General features: G+C 40.4%; 1 protein-coding gene across 1 annotated transcript in view; it reads left to right on the plus strand.

The window, feature by feature from the left end:
- The window catches only part of REEP5 (receptor accessory protein 5), a 40,999-nt gene extending 23,761 nt beyond the window's left edge, over positions 1-17,238 (plus strand). Inside the window, exons 3-5 of the mRNA XM_065874319.1 lie at positions 2,070-2,208; positions 12,210-12,378; positions 17,189-17,238. Coding sequence (XP_065730391.1) covers positions 2,070-2,208; positions 12,210-12,378; positions 17,189-17,238 — 358 coding nt within the window. The remainder of the gene's footprint in view (positions 1-2,069; positions 2,209-12,209; positions 12,379-17,188) is intronic.
- Positions 17,239-17,949: the final 711 nt, after the last annotated feature.

Here is a 17,949-nt window from a genome sequence, read left to right on the forward strand (position 1 = left end):
GTGTGTCTGTGTATATATATCTATATCTATATCTATCTATATACACAATGGAATATTACTCAGCCATAACAAAGAATGAAACAATGCCATTTTCAGCAACATGAATGGACCTACAGATTATCATACTAAGTGAAGTCAGACAGAGAAAGACAAATACCATATGATATCACTTATATGTGGAATCTAAAATATGACACAAATGAACTTATCTACAAAACAGAAACAGACACACAGACATAGAGAACAGACTTGTGGTTGCCAAGGGGGAGTGGGAGTGGGGAGGGATAAATTAGGAGTTTGGGATTAGCAGATACAAACTATTATATATAAAATAGATAAACAACAAGGTCCTACTGTACAGCACAGGGAACTACATTCAATGTCTTGTAATAAATTATAATGGAAACGAATATTAAAAAGTATATATACATACACATATATATAACTGAATCACTTTGCTATACACCAGAAACTAACACAACATTGTAAATCAACTATACTTCAATAAAAAAATAATAATGACATAGAATGGAATTGAAAATATCAGTGGTTTCATAAATGTTTGTTTCAGTTTATATTTGTGTGTAGATGTGTGTTTGCTGGTTAGTCATGGACTGCTTTGGTTCCCAAAACTAAGACCTTAAGTGAAATATAACCATGTATCCCCTCTGCCCAGGACAGATGTGTAAGAAACAAGTTTTTACCATAGTGATAACTTTAAAAATTCACTTAAATATAAATAGGTAAACCATATTCTATACCAAATAAAGCGCAGAGGGGAAAAAAACCTTACGTGTAAAGGGTATATACATTTTTTAGTTCTTTGGTTCACATGCTTGCCTACGCTTTTCCTTTGGCCTTCTATTACATCAGCTAGCTTCTACCTGAGGAAAGCTAAAACACAAACACAGTCCACATGTGAGAAGCCATTATTTTATAATTAGCTGCCTTCAATTCATTTTATGATTCTGTGTTTATTCTTGATGTTCAAAGCAGCATTCATTGAATCACTCCCTCCTCCCCTTTTCCTCATTAGCAGTCATCTCATTTCAGCTATAACTTTTCCCTGCTCAGTCATCTTCTTAAAACACTCACGCAGGCACTCACACCTACACCCACAGCTACTTCCAGTTAATTCAGAGGCTTTCTTAGGGGGTGACTCAGCATGATTCATCAGCCTGTCTCTTTGGGGAACCCGTGTTACCAAGTAGCCAATGTATTTTTAATAGTTAACCCATCGCATAGGCTAAACAAGATTCAGGTTTCTTCTAGTTTACTGTTGTAGTCCAGCTCGGTTACAATAATTATCCAGGCATGTATCAGGATAGGATAAAAGATTATGGAATTGAGGTTTAGAATGAAGGGATTCCCAGGACTGGAAGAAATTCCTGTGATTCAGAAGTAAAAGAAGGTTATTTTAAATTTAGTTCTATTCATTTACAGAGTAAATTTTGTTTAAGCAGTAGTTGATACTGAGAAAGTCATATTAACCGATAAGAGGAGGAAAGGTCACAGCCTGAGGATCATATAATGTCAGTCGAAACCAAATGGACACCATGATGTTTGTTTTCACCTCTTTGTAATGAAGTGTGTTGTGAACTTTGGACAGTGCCTAAACTATGTTCCAGAAGGTCTTTTATGGAAAGCCTCCTCACCATGATGTACTTCAGTTATTAAAAGTGCATAAGAACTGAGTTACATAAGTGATTTATTGATATATCCCTAGTGGCAGGACCCCACTTGAGAGTGGGGATTACTCTAGTTCCCAGTCATTGGTGGTGTTTCCTGGAGCCTTGGTGGAGACTAAAGCAGAGTAGAGATCCAGGGGACAACTGGTGCTGGTTTCTCTGGTAACCAGAGAACTGGTAACAGCTAGTTATAATGGCTTGTCCTGACATCTCTACATTGCTGCCTGTTTTCATGTTGTACTTTTGCATCTAGTGACATGATGCATACATTTGCCTGAGTTTCTCAGTTGGTGTTGGAGGGCAGCTGTGAAAGTATAATGTTTGAAAATGTCTCATTGAGATCTTACTACATGATACACTTGCTTTTGTATTGCCTTTCAGAATTAAAGCGATAGAGAGTCCAAACAAAGAAGATGATACCCAGTGGCTGACCTACTGGGTAGTGTATGGTGTGTTCAGCATTGCCGAATTCTTCTCTGACCTCTTCCTGTCATGGTTCCCCTTCTACTACATGCTGAAGGTACGTTGGCTTTCCTGAACTGCCATTTTCTTCCATCTGTGTTTTTGCTTTGCTCCCTACCCCTAAAATAAACTCCATCTCAGGACCTATATACAAGGAATAGGAACAGATGCTTGAATGTTGGACATCTGTGGCTCTGCCTCAGATTAATAAACAGGAAGACAGGATTCAACATGTCTAACTTATTTTGTATATTATCTTGGAAACAGCCAAAGCAATTGTGTCTTTACAGTGTGTTTGATAATAATAAAAGATGGAAATACTGTGAACTAGCACAAGCATTGCTCTTTGCCAAGATCCTCTCTTCATGCTCTGTTGTCTGTGTTTGATGCGTCAACATTGCAAATTTTACCAAGTCATCAGTTACTCACAGTGGTGTGCTGGAGTCATTATTTCTGGAAAAAAATACTTATTTCTTAATCGGTTTGGAAACAGCAGACGTGAAACAGGCTCTCTGAGGAAGTCATTTTAATAACTCTGGCAGGTGCAGTCGTCTGGGACCAGCCCTGCCAAGCATTGTTTGCCAGAGAACTCTCCTCGGCTACTACTGTGTGAGGAAAGGGAGTAGGACGTTGAACTCGTCCCTAATGGCACCTGTATCAACTCCAGCCTTGGCCTCCAAGGCACATGACAATGAAAAGTTTGCATCTTTTGATAGATAGAGTGGTTGGTTCTTTTTCTCTAAATGGGACAGACCGTCTTCAGTTGATTCCTCAGGTGTCTTCCATGGAAGAGGCTTGCTTCCGGTTAGTTGCATAGGATGTAAATAGTTCCTCAGGTTCACCGACCCAGACTTCCCAAGCTGCCGAGGGTGGTGAGTCCAGCTCTTATGAATTCTGGGTCCTCTTCTTTTCCCTCATACTCTTAAGTATTTGCTTTAATAAGGGTTACACATGACATAGTTTAAAGACTCAAATAACTCTGGAAGAGTTTTGATGATCTACACTCCTGCCCCTTATATTGCCTTTTCTTAAAAGCAACCGCTGTCCCTTCATTTATGACAGATTATTTTGTCATTTACCTCTGTTTCTAAATAATATCCTTGTTTAGTTACCTTTTAATTTTTATGTTTTACACGTTAGCTCTTTTATTTATTTATTTATTTGGCTATGCCAGGTCTTAGTTGCGGCATATCTGCGGGATCTAGTTCCCTGACAAGGGATAGAACCTGGGCCCTCTGCATTGGGAGCACAGAGTTTTAACCACTGGACCACCAAGGGAAGTCCCTACACGTTAGCCCTTGATTCCCACCAGAAGATAAGGATTTGGCTTTCTTTCCTCCTTCCTCCCTGCCACACATGCAGGCTTGATAGTAATAAAAGATGTCCTCATCTTCCTCAGGGATAATTTTGGTTAGATAGGGCTTCACCGCTTTTATTATTATGACTTGTTAAGCACTGTTTAGTTGGGCCATATAGTATATATATAATGTACATGCAGTGTTACTGCAGTTTTTTAGTTTCCCCGGAATCAATAATTGTTTCCTTATTTCTATATTTAGGCCTATTTTGAGTGTCACTGTTATTTTAATTTGTCCTAATGTCTACATTTCTATTTACTTGCTTTTTAAATTTTCTATCTGAAGAAATGTAGTTACAGGAAATTAGATAGTGGAAGCTCTGTCATCCTTTGGTCTCCTTCCCCGCAGCCGCCACTACGTTGATATTACCTTGATTTTTAATTCTTGCTAATTATGGATGTATTTTTTCTTTTCCTCTGGCCTTACCTATTTTTCAAACATATTTATTTGTATTTTCCTTCTTTCTGGGAGATTTTCTCAATCCGATCTTCCAATTTTCAGTTTTGTTCCATTCTGCTGTTTATGCCATACATTGTGTTATTTCAGTTGTTATATTTTTCATACCTAGTAGTTTTGCTTGGCTCTTCCCTATGTTTTCTTGTTCTTCTTTCATGTCACTGTATTTCTTTTAGTATAGCTGTTTTTAAATTCTTGGTCATTCACTTCTAAAATTTCTGCTGCTGATAGAATCTGTAGTTGATTGTGTTGTCTCTGTTTTGAACTGGTTGTACTTTTCAAATACCTTGTTATTTTGGCCTGTAAGTTCCTTCTCCTCCAGGAGTATCAGCTGTTCCATCGGGTGTTAGAATGGAGGAGGCCACACCCTGATCCATGCTAGTCCATAAGCTCAGGGTAGGGGTGTGTGAGTCCTAGGGTGGGGACCCCCAGGCAGAAGAGCCACAGTTGATTCCCTTCCCCCACTAAACAGCTCTTCAGGTGCAGGTGTCACCCTTTGCTCCCCCAGCAGCACTAGAAGCAGGTGCTCCTAAGTTGGAATTCACAGCTCTAGGGGTTGGAGCAGGAGGGCTTGAGGAGGAACTGCCCTGGCAACTTAGTCCCTAGCTGTTCTCCTTAGTGCCTCACAAGGCAGGACTTCTATGCCAAAACCTCTGTTTTAGAAAAAGTATAGGAGAATGTTTTTTAACTTGGAGGTATAGAAACAAGACAGCAATTTCTATATGACAGTGGGCAGTATAAGCAAAGATAAAATCATGACAGACTAGGAGGATGTATTTAGAACACTTAACACCAGATAAGGAATTAATATCCAGAATATATAAAAACATTTACAAGTAAGAAGAAAAGGAGAAAATGAACAAAGGTTATAAATAGACATTTCACAGAAGAGAAGAAAATATGAGTAGTCAGTGATCTGGGAAATGTGAGTTAAAATAGTGAAATACCATATTTTGCTCATTACATTGGCAGGTATTTAAAAGGTTGAGGATATCTGGTATTGGTGAATATATTAGGAAATGGATGTGTGGTGGTAATGCTATAAATTGGAATAGCCTTTTTAAAGGAGGCTTTGCCAGTTTCTTGTCAAAATGAAAAATGATACTCTAGCAGTTCTAAGCATCCATCCTAGGAAATATTCACCACGAATAAGAGAGCTGCATAAGGACATTTACTGCAGCATTTTTGGTTATAAATAAAAATTATTAAAAAAAAAAAAACCCTGCAGGGTCCGTCAACTGGTAACTGGTTAAATGAATTAATAGTACATCCATACAGTTAAATGAAATGAAATGATCCATTTGTAGATATAGAAATTTTGCATAATTCATTAATTATAAAAATTATAGAATATTACAGTATGAAACCACTTATGGTAAAAAAAAAAAGCTAAATAGTTTAAAAGTTTAAATGAAAACATGGATATTCTCTTAATTTTAAATGCTGTTACCACAGAATGCCTGTAACACAGCAGAAAATTTTTCCTTCAAAACAAATGGGAAAATAGTTGGTCTGTGGGAAGATTTAAGATTCCAGAGATTGCTGGATTTTTCGTGTGTTTTTGTTATCCAAAGATATTTAGCATTTATAAAAATAATTTTATAATCTTTAATTTGAATGTCCATATTTTAAACTTAAAATATTTGTGAACCCCTTAATAAGATCCATCTGATGGCAGTGACATCACATTGTGGTCTCTAACAGAAGGAAACTGGCCTTTTGCCTTGGGCCCCACTGCTTGCCCTGAACAGTATCCCATCAGCAGAACCACTCACACCAGTATCTGACCTCAGACTTCCGAAACACAAGCCCGACTTCAGCCTGCTCCTGATCGCCTCTGCTAATGGAGGCCCCTTGAGGTAGAAAGTATCCAAAATAAAAGATAATCACCAAGTCATTTATATTTGATTTTGAAGTACATTACAAAAATTGCTTTGCAACAAATTTGCCTCCCTAACGGTAAAACAAATGCACATCCATTAGTAGTGCGTGTCCAGCTGTTTGATGTCACAGCGTCCAGAATGAGAGTGAATTTACCGCATACGTTCCAAATAGATAATATACTTGAGATGATTGAAAATTGATTATGCTGTCAATAAAAATGCCTTCTTCCTGCATTAGTGGCGTATTCTGAGTGGCTTCAGTGAACTGACTGAGAAAAGGTCTCTGAATTGCAGAGTGTGTAGGAGAATATCCCATTTTAAGGACTAGCATAGATCTTACCTGTGCCATTGCTACAATCACAAGGGGATTGTGTGGGAGGATGAAAAGGAGACCTGCAACTAAGGCCATGTTTACTATTTTATCTTTTGCAGAATTAGTATTGTTGGCCTTTTCCCCCCATTTTTCTAAAGCAGCCTATAAGATTGCAGGAATACAAGAGGAACCAATGATTAGGCATCAAGGGTTAGTAGAGAAGATACTGTTCAATGTATTGAGCTAGAAAAAGTGGATCCTGCCTGTTCAGAGCTTTGCTCTGAGGTCCATCTTTGAACAGGAAGGTTTAAAAATAAATGTATTTATTTAAAAATAAATTTTTTCTCCGATTGTGAAAGTAGTGTATTTCTTTATTCAGCAGATATTTATTTAGAACCTCTATGTGCCAGAATCTGTTCTAGGTCAGGGGGATTTTGGTGAATAAAACAAAATCCCTGCTGTCATACTGTTTGCATTTGTGTTGTATATGTGTGCATGTGTGTTGGGGCATGTTTTAGATAGGGAAGAAAATAGTATTTGGAAGACTACCACTGGTATCATCTTAGGGTAGTCTTCCTTTTCTTTTTTAATGTGCAGATAAATTGCTTGATGTAAGACAATTGTTATTGTCTTAACCATCTATGTATGGTTGAAACCATATATATCAAACAAAATATATATCAGGGGTCCCCAACCCCCAGGCCACGGACCAGCACCAGTCCGTGGCCTGTTGGGAACCGGGCCACAGAGCAGGTGAGTGGCGGGTGAGCGAGTGAAGCTTCATCTGCCGCTCCCCATCGCTTGCGTCATCACCTGAAGCACACACCCCGCCCCCAGTGGAAAAATTGTCTTCCACGAAACCGGTCCCTGGTAGCAAAAAGGCTGGGGACCGCTGATATATATGATATATGATTCTATAACTCACTTTTTTTCAATTAACACAATATTATGAGTATTTTCTCATTCAATATTCTTTGACATAAATGTCTAATCCATTATAGGTGATAATGTATTCATTCCCCAGTTAATAGACATTTAGGATATTTATCTTGCTATTTTAACTAATGCCACAATGAGTATCTTTGCACCTCATCTTTACTCTCATTTGAATCATTTTATAGATTTATTTTTGAAATAAATGTTGAATAAATTTTGGCAAGTTTAAGTCCTGATCCAGACCGTCACCTGTATCGTTTCACCCATTGACAGAGAGCATAACATTTCTCTTTTTAACTTTGCAGGAGGCAAAAAAGATAGAAAAATCTTCCCCTTCACATGTTCGTTTTTACCTTTCATTTGTGCATGCTGAGCAGTCTGTTTTAACTTTAGCCCATTACTATTCTCGTGGCTGTGTTGCAAAGGCTTCCCAAGGCTTCTGTTTTTGATCAAGTGATTGCAGCATACCAGGAAGTCAGTGTTGAAATAATTTTTTCTGGCATTAACTCTCAGTTCTCACCAGGCTAGTCCCAAACCGTGCATATCAAATATATCCCTACCTTGGAAATACCTCTTCTAGGGGAAAACTGAATAGTGACGGCATTAGAATCATAGACAGAATTATCTGGCCTGTTGTAATTTGTAATTTAAGGATTTAGTGTGTCATTGCTAATAGTGCCGAGAGTTGAGTGGAAATGGCATGCCCGGACTCTTTGTCTGAACTCTGTGTCTGAGTGGGCTTGTGTTTGCCGTTGGAAGTTTCGTCAGCTGGCACTTTGAGGGCAGCTTGATTAAAAGGATGGCCAGACCTGTGTAGCTCAGGGTATTCCTCGGCTGTAGAGTAGTTACATAGATTAAGAAAAGGGAGTTTTAAAAGCTGGTGGCTGAATATCACCTTGAGAGTTGAATAGTAATTAACTTTATTTTTAATACAAGAAAGTTACTTCATATGAGAACTGGAAAATGCTCACGATGTGGGTAAAGAGCAGTGATTATTTTATTGTCTCAAGACGATAGCTAGAGGGTACCAGAAAGAACTAACTAAACAGCCTGGAGAATAGCCTATAAAGTTAATCACATGCAGAGGTACAAAAATGTAGACTCTTGGCTCTGGTCCTGTCTGGTAGCCATGCTTAATTCATCCAGAAAAGGTGAATGAATCAGCTTTTCTTGGTTGCTGAAGGGCTGTTATCTGCATAGGCAGGTAATATTTCAGAGATTTTTCAACAACAGTAAGAACTGTAGGACTTGGTAGTACTACTACTATCTTGTACGTGTTTTAATTTGTGACTTTCCTAAAAATCCTGCAGAAGAGAAAATCGACTCTTAGAGAGGTTGTTTGATTTACCTAAAGTCATAGAACAGATACCAACTCTCCTGATTCTTAACCCAGTGAGTCATTTCTACTTCACCTTGAGGCCTCTGGGCATGTGTGTCTACATCAATAATCCATTCCTGACAATTAGATATTCTACGTAGGAATACCAGCCAGGAGACTATTTCTCACAATTTTAAATAATAAAAATTAAAATGCATTACATGTCAATTTAAAACTCCATGCCAATTTCCTAAATATTAATACAGCAAGATGCCCCTGTATAAATAACAAATATATTGGATGTTAGATGCTAAAAACTAAATCCAAATAGTTCCTGCGCTCCAAATAGTTAATATAGTTGGTGGGAAACTATTGCTTTGTTTGAAGTAGTACATGGCACATCCCCTTGGACACTGCATTCTCTTCACAATGTCCACACAGAATTCCGATGTTCTGTCAAGAATGTAACTTTTCCTTTTCCTGTATATCGTCTTGTCTGAATTGTTTTATTAAGTTTTAGGTGTGTGTGTGTATTAGCGTTACCTATATAAGCAACTGATGGAGGGATTTCCCTGGTGGTCCAGCGGTTAAGACTCTGCGCTTCCACTGCAGGGGGTGCGGGTTCCAGCCCTGGTTGGGGAACTAAGATCCCGCATGCTGTGTGTGTGGCCGGAAGAAACAACAACAACAAATGATGGAAAACATGAATGTTTGGATACTAAAAACCACAGGGAAATGTCAACTAGAGAGATGGTCTCTAGGGTCTGCCTGTTAATAACCTGGCTGTAAGCAGAGGACATTAAAGCTAAAGCCGGTGAAAACTGCAGTCACACTTAGTCACACTGAGTTCCATACTTTGGGTTAATGCAAATGTGTAGTTCAGAAAACCAGGTTTCTCTGGCACATCTTCACAAGGATGGCTGGCCAAGTCCAGTGTGTGCTGGAGCAGAGTCACTGGGAAAACTAAAAGTAAACGTGGAGCAACACACACACACTAAAGACTGAGGATATTTCAAGGAACTGGCTTCATTTAAGAGCTTGGACCTGTAACAGAAGGTCTTGCTTGCCACTGTGTATCTGTGCGGGCTCACTGGAGTTTTGGGTGGTTGCACACACAGCTGTAGTGAGACTACGAGATGGCCAGTCTGAATCTTTGCCCTTCCCCTGCCTACTGCCATGCTTTCCCATCCTTTGCTTTCCTAACTCTGAACATCCCATTTTCAGTAAATGAGTTTTGGAGTCTGTCGCACGTAAGGGGTGGGAGAGGTGAAGAGAGGGCTGGCTTGAAATCATAACTTGGAGACTGTGGCAGTGAATTGCATTTGGCTGAATTCTCTGATATGGAAAGCAGGCAACCTTTGGGGAATACATAGAGAAAATTTTGTCTGTAGCTGTTAATAGTCACTGATTCTACTTATTATTTTATGTTGTTTTCTAATATAGTTTGGCTTGAATATTTACATTTTAAAATACATTGTTTTTTTATAAATTACTTTCACTTTTTTTTCCTTTATATTCCAGTTAGAAAACTATTTTTTTTTTTTTTGTAATTGTGTATGTAAGTGTGTCATGACTTTGAATTTCATTTCAGGTAGTAAAAGGAGAGGTAAGAACAAAATAATTGTTTAAAAAGGGTGTATATTGGTCCTGGGATTTGATTTTACCTGGTTTAAAGCTCTAATGAGGTAGCTTGTTACTGTTTCACGGATGTTGGTAGAAGACACAGTATTCTTGGGAGAGGGACAGAGCCTTACTATGCTAGATGCTCAAAGTGTTTCTTATTTTCTTACAAAATCTGTATGAGGTAGATTTTTTAAAATTTCTTTTAATATATATATATATATTTTTTATAGAGTCAAAACAGACTTAAGCAATTAAGTAACTTGCACAAGGTTTTCCCAGCTAGTAAGAAGATTGGAACCAGTTTTTCTGAGCCCAGTTCTCTTACCTCTATATACTGTGTAGTATACAATTCTTAGTCCCCAGTTTGTTGGGTGGAGAGATCTGTGTATATCTTTAGATCAAGATTTTAAATTTTGTGTATTTTGCTTTGTATTCTTACTGATTTCTAGTTTTTTGATATATCAATTTCTGATGGAAATGTTAAAAATCGATTGTGGATTTTGTCCATTTATCTATATAATTCTGACTTTCAAGTTTATACATTTCAAAGCTATATTTGGAAGTGATATATAATTATAAACTACATAATTATAAAAATTAAAATTTATGTAATTGTAAATATAAAAAATACAATGCTATATATATTTACGTATTTCAAAGATATATAGGTTCAGGCAAATTGTTCTTGACAAACTGCTTTCCTTCTTTATCACTGTTTACTTATTTTGCCTTATGTTTATGTACTATTAATACTACTATAATATGTGAGCTAATTTGAGAGTTGGTATTTGTCAGATACATCTTTTTTCATCTCCTTATTTTCAGTGTTCCTAATTGGTTTTATCTCTGGTGTTTCTTATCAGAAGCATATAGCCATAGTTTGTTTTTTTAAAATCCAGTCTGGTAACCCCTGTCTTTTGAAAGCTCGCCCCCTGACCCTAATCTGTTTAGAACCTGCATTTTGTTTTGTATTTTGAGTGTCATAGAAGTTCAAAGTGTAATGGAAATTTCTCAGAGCCAACATGGTACTGCTGGGGTGAGCTTTGGGCACAAATGTGTGCATTTTAACTCAAGCTCTCTGTCATTAGTAGTAGCCCCTTAGCAGGTTTGCATCTCTAGAGCAAACTTAAAAGACCATGTTAGAAAGGAACGTAGCTTCTTGATTATTTGAATACATTCTTTGGTTTGGAGTAAAAGGACTGTAGAATTAAATATATATATGGCATAAGAAGTTGAAAGGATTTTACTTTAAGGAGGAGAAGTAAAAACTACAGAATTGGAATCTCAAGAAATGTTTTTTATAGAGTCACCTATGCTGTGTGGAATACAATATAGTTAGAAGCTTTTAAGCTGAAAGAACACAGTATGCTGTTTATCACACATTCTAGGGAAATGAGCATATCATTCTGAATGTTCCCTTTTTTGCTCATTCATTATATTATAGAGGAATAAATTGCTTGGACAACTTAAAGTGCTGAGTTGTTTATCAGTTGAATACACAGTAAAGGTTTTTCAAAGTAAACATAGTGTGACAATTCTTGTCGTGCAAGTTTTTAGGGTAGAACTCTTGTCAATTTTTCATCTCAATAGCAAAGTAGAGCCATAAAGAAAGAGTTAGGGATAATATCTACATTCAAGGTGAAAGATGATGAACAGCTGACTGTAAAGATTCCTTGAAGGCTAAGATCTACCCAAAACTGAGATCCCACTAAGGGAAGAATTCAAGAATGGCCAGGATATTTTCTTCTGTAACAGGATGAATAAAGGTGACAAACTTACTGAGGTAAGCCTGTTGAGAACAAGCCTCATAGATATCTACGTGGACAGGGTTTACACACACAGATAAATACTATTTTTTAAATTGATTAAGAGTTATAATTAATAAAAGTCTCTTGTAACTGTCAACTAAAAAGTGGTCCAAGTTAGGAAGGAAGTTAAGCTGCTGGACTTGGTGTGTTTTGCCTTTCTTTGTCAAGTCTCAGCTTTTCCTTACTAGGTCATTATTTGTCATGTTTTTTCCATCTAAGAAAAGTGCACCTGTATCCTGCAGGAAACACTGGAAATGCTGTTGGGGCAAATAGCAGAGGCAGTGCCATCCCCAGAGTAGTGGTGGCAGCGTGTGTTGTCAGATGCCGCTGCCCTCTGTCACCATGCTGCCTCTCCTCTGTGCAGTGTGGCTTCCTGTTGTGGTGCATGGCTCCCAGCCCGGCCAACGGAGCGGACCTGCTCTACGCGCGCATCATCCGTCCTTTCTTCCTGAAGCACGAGTCGCAGGTAGACAACATGGTGAATGACTTGAAGGACAAAGCCAAAGAGACTGCAGATGCCATCTCTAAAGAAGGTATGGCTCGGGGACAGCTGATTCAGCGTGTGAGAGGACATGGGATATACTGAGCCCACGTAACAAGCTTCCTCACTTTGTGTCCTACAACCTTTCCTCAGCCGTGTGCCAGGGCTAGTCCGGGATTTCTTTCCCAAGACCCTTTGCCTGTTGCCTTTACTTTTCCCGACATTCTTCTGCCATGTCACATAAAACACATCATTCGGTCAGCACTTTAGGAAAAATGACTTTCCTTTGGTGGGTAGAGATTTCAGAGAGTCATCTGTATTTATACACGAGTGCCATCTCTTTAATTCATTTCAGGTTGAACCGCTTAATATGCTGTTCACACTGCTTTTGTTAGAGGGCCAAGAGAATGCCCTCTCTCTCAGCTCTCCTGATCCTTTCATTCAAATACTTATTTGTTGAGGTGCTTAATATGTGCCAAGCATGTTCATAGCACTGGGCATGAGCCAGGGAGCCAGACAGACCAATGGACCATAGTGAACTCAAGAAGGTTACAATCTTGTTGAGAGAAAGAGAGAGACGATACCGTTGAAAAGCAAGTTATATGGCATACTTAGCAGATGATACAGAGAAAAATTAAACGGATAGAAAGACAGGGAGTGCCAGGGGCTGAAGGGAAGGTTACAATTTTAACTAGAGTGATGTAGCAAATGCTCACAAAGAAGGCTGTACTGAGTCAAAGTTGAAAGTGCTAAGGGTAGGAACCATGGGGAAGAAAGCTCCAGATAGAAGAAACAGCATGTGCAAAAGCCGGGAGCGGGCAGAGTATGATTGGTAGGGAGTGATCTGGAGGGAGAGTTGAAGGAGACAAGGTCAGAGAGGCTTCGGAGTGGAGCTGGAAGAGGACGGATTATATAATGCCCTCCAGGCTGTTGTAAGGGCTTTGGCTTTTATTCTGCGTGAGATGGGCGTGAGCTGGGCGTGAGCTGGGGTGCCACTGGAGAACTGTGAGCGAAGGAGCAACACGATTCGTCCTCTGTTGGAACAGGCTTATGTTGGCCACTGTATTAAGAACAGACCGAAGGGGGACAAGAAGGAAATCAGGAGACCAGTTAGAAGGTTATTGCGGCGATCTGGCTGGAGATGGTGGTGGCGGCTTGTTTGTAGTGGTAGCAGTAGGAGGTAAGAAGTCAGATCCTTGATATATTTTGGAGTTAGAACCAGTAGGATTTGCTTATGGATCAGGCATGGAGTATGAGAGAGGAGTCAAGGACGAGGCCAAGTTTTTTTAGCCTGAACACATGGAAGGATAGAATTGCCACTGAGCTGGGGAAGACTGGGTGTTAACAGGTGTAGAGGGGAAAATAAGGAATTTAGTTCTGGACATAAGTTTGTGTCTACTGGGTACATGGAGAAATCAGCACAGCCAGGTGGATATGGATGTTGAGAGTTCAGGAGACAGGATAGGGCTAGGGATAGAAATTTGGGGGAGGGTGGTTACCCACATATGGACAGTATAATAAACATGAGACTGGATGAGATCACAAGGGAGTGAGTGTAGTTAGAAAAGAGGAAGTCTGAGGCCTGGGCCCTGTGGCCACCAATATTTAGAGATCGAAGAAATGAGAGGCAACCAAAAAAGCAGACTGATAAGGACTGGCCAGTTGAGCAAGCAAGAGAACTCGAGACTGTGGTATCCCTGGGGCCAAGTGAAGACACTGTTTCAAAGAGGAGGGAGGGGTCTGTGGTCACACGGTGCAGACGGGTCAAGGAGGATAAAGGCCGAAAACTGACTCTTGGATTTAGCAGTGAGGAAGGCACTAGTCGTCTTGACAAAACAGAGTTTGTGGGGTGGTGAGAGCAAAATCCTGATCAGAATGGATTTTATGGGAGGAAGGGCATGAGAGAACATAGATTAGTCTTTTGAGAAGTTTCCCGCAGAGAGGAGTAGAAGAATGGGGCTGTAACTGGAGGAAGGTACTAGGGTCCTGAGGATGTTTTTTTCTTTTTCTTAAGGTAGAAGAAACAAAGTAGGTTTGAAAATTAATAGGAATGATCCAGTAGAGAGCAAAAAAATGATAGGAGTGAGAAGGTGAATTGCTGGAGCTCTATCCTGGAATAGACCAGAGGGGACAGGGTCTAGAGTACAAATAGAGGGATCGGTCGTAGGAGCAGGAACAGTTTAGAATCATGGGGGGGGGATCAGTGTTGATGGGTGAAGATGCTGGTAACTGAGCGTATGTGATGGTGAGAGCTTACAGAAGTGATTTTCTCATCACATCAAATTCCTCAGTAAACTAAGAAGGTCAACTGAGAGAGGGTGGGGAAGGAGGTGATAGAAAGGGGAGATGGTATGAAATAGTTACTTAGGACGAGGGTCAGCAAGCTTTTTCCGTAACGGGTCAGATAATAAATACTTCAGCTTTTGCTGGCCATCAGGTCTCTGTGGCATCTACTCAACCCTGCCATTGTAGCTTCACGCAACACGCAGCCAGAGGTGACACGGTGACCAGTGCGTGTGACTGTAATGTGCTGGCCGCTCTAAGACAGGGGCGAGTGGATGGACTAGGACAGTGTCGTGTGATCGCCAGGGGGCATTAGAGGCTCATGGGAGGTTTGTGTTCCTGGACTTATAGTGAGGCCGCGTAGTCTGCTTGTGTCTTCTTTTCCAGCCACATTTCCAGCTGTGTGGGTACAGCTGTGGGATAGATGGAGAGCTGCGTCCGGGTTGACTTGGTTAAGTGGGAGCTCTGAAGGGGGATCTAATGAGTGGTTCATGTTTGATGGCGGAGGAGGGAAGTGAGGACAAAAGGGAAGTGAGGAACAGTGAAAGGGGTGATAGAATCGATGGCTTATACAACCAGGTGGTGGGGGAAGAAGAACTCGGAGTCAGGAAAATAGAGGGAGCGGGCTGCAAAGGTAGGAGGTGATGGTGGAGTGGGACGCTCGGTGCTGAGACCGGAGAGGGGCAGCCATTACTGGTTGTGACAGTGAGGACGTGAGGTAGGCTGGAGCAGGTAGGGTGGAATGTCAGGGTTATTGGAGGGGAGGAACCAAGAGGCCAGGATACTGGAAGAATATCGTAATCACTGATAATTAAAGTAAGAGTAGTGCTAGAGAGTGATACTAAGTTTGGGGTTAAAATCTTAAAGAAATGAGGCAGCACAGCCCAAGGGTCAGCGGACTGGAAAAAGAAGGGCTGGTGGGAAAGATAATCTGATGACATGAGATTCTGAACATGGCCCTGAAGAACAAAGGACGCTTTCTGGACCTCCAGACCCAGTAGTACCAGGGTCATGGAAGGAAAAAACAGCCGACACTTGAGAAAGCAGTGTCCTTAGGGGACAGCCACGTTTCTCTAAAAGCAACAAGGTGAAGGAAACATTCAGAGAAATGGATGAGGATAGAGGAGATCTCGCTAATGATGGGACTTAAATTCCAGAGGGCACAGTAAGGGTTTTGAAAAGTGGAGAATGGGCATAGAATTAGAGAATTTAAAAAAAAAGAAGTTCTACAATAATGAGAAAGTGGGAGACAAGAGGTGACCTGGCCCCTGAGGAAGGAAGATCCCCCAGACGGTCCCCCGGCAGCTGTGTGTCCCCGCAGTGGTGTGCTCTCCCCCCACCCTCCCAACAGGCCGTTCTCTCCCGACGCCCGCTCCTGGGCACGTGGCTCCAGTCTCCTTCAGAACGTTTTTTAGTTTCCTCACATCCTCCTGCTTTGGGATCGCCAGTTCCTTTTTAAGAGATTTCTTAACTGTTCCTCCTTGCTCTTAGCCTAACCAGCAACCTCTGGTGATGTCACTTCTGTCTAATTTGCCCACATTTCTTAGTCTTTGATTCTCTCAGATCTCAGTACTCTGAAATCCGATTTTACTTTGATACATTCCTAAACACAGGTGTGAGAATGAAAATAAGTTAAGAGGAATTTAGGTGCTGACCCATTTTAGACTTTTCTCCCAGTTTCTGGATTCTCCAAAAAGGACATTTTTGCAAAAGGCTAGTTAAGAGAGAAGCTGCAGTTTCTGTGTAAACTTCGTTCAGCAATTTTAATTGAGTGAAGGGAGAGCAGCTGTCAGGCAGCTGGTGAACAAGGAGGGCCTCCTTGGCTGGCATTCCCCTTGGGGCTCCATCAAGAACAGCTGCAGTTTGTGGAATCTCAGGAAGCCTGGAGGCTTCCAGAACACGTCCCCCTGCCCCATCATGCATATCACACTCATTCTTACAGCACATTTCAAGCCACTTGGTAATTAGGCAGGGTAGGTGGGGCTTAATCTCCCACAGATATAAGAATATTTTCCTGATGAATGTAGCTTCGTGCCATGAACTTGAAGACTTACAGCAAACTCTTCCCATCATACAAGGAAATGGTGGCACAACGATAAAACATAAACATGCATATAAGTATTCCGTCATTTCTTGATTCGGGGAATGATGATTTTCTCTGATTTTTGCCACCAAGGCATAGACAGCCGACCCTGTTGTCCTCAGATTGAGACATAGTGAAATTGTACAGGTGAGCACTCAGACACAAAGGAGAATTTCTTGAATGTACAGGGGACACTATATGCTCAAGGAATCTCTACTTCTTGTGATACTTAAAGGAGGACAGAGGGCAATGGCTTAGGTGACAGGCACTACAAGGGGGCTAGGCCAGACGATCTTCAGTAACTCTGCTCAAGTACTCAGGATTTGCCCTTGAAGAGGTCTCTTGTCCATTTCCGGGAAACTTTCCTAGCCCTGCCCACAAACCTCGGTATGTTCTCATCTGAGCATGAGTCATCCAAGTTGTTAATCTAGTAGCTACATTAGGCACAGAACCCCATTGCAAATAGCTCTGATGCAATTTTCTTTCCTCCTAACAGCCAAGAAAGCTGCTGTGAATTTACTGGGTGAGGAAAAGAAGAGCACCTAATTCACTGACTGGATGAAACCTTTCTGCCCTCTCTGTACCTTCCTTTTAGAGCTTGATGTTATATTAGGAACTGTGGTATAATCATTTTAATAATGTTGCCTTGGAAACATTTTTGATATATTAAAAAAAAGGAACGTGTAAGTTTTTTTGCTTACTTTTACTGTCTATATACACAGGGAACATTTAAATTTAATGCAATGGGCAGTGTCCAAGTTTTTGGAAAGTACATTTTGCCTCTGGGTAGGAAAAGACACATGTCACCATCCTGCAGGAAATATAAACTTAAAATTATATATCCTACAGGCTTTGTACTTCAGTGGGCTGTCTCTGCATGCATTTTCTCTGTACTTTTAGGATACTATATAACGGTCTACTTCATGTAATGTACAATTTTGTATTAAACGTTTTTAATGTATTTGTGCATACACACGCATAGGGAAATGTTACTGTCTGTGCGTAATGCTCATGGGGAGCTCCTGCCAAAGGCTGAAGGTTCCACTGTGCTGGTGTGATCTGAATAATACTTTAGAAAATTAATACACATGAGTAACGTTTCGAGTGAACAGTTAAGTGATAAATGAGGCTGAACTGGAGGCTGGCCTGGTGGTTTTCCTAACATTGTAGCAGCTGAATACAAAAACGGCTTTGTAAAGCAGTCAGTTGAGTGATAAATGGGGAAATGTACACACACACACATCACAGCTCCCAGTT

The sequence above is a fragment of the Phocoena phocoena genome, chromosome 3 (genome assembly GCF_963924675.1).
Source record: "Phocoena phocoena chromosome 3, mPhoPho1.1, whole genome shotgun sequence".
In the NCBI taxonomy this organism is placed as follows: domain Eukaryota; kingdom Metazoa; phylum Chordata; class Mammalia; order Artiodactyla; family Phocoenidae; genus Phocoena; species Phocoena phocoena.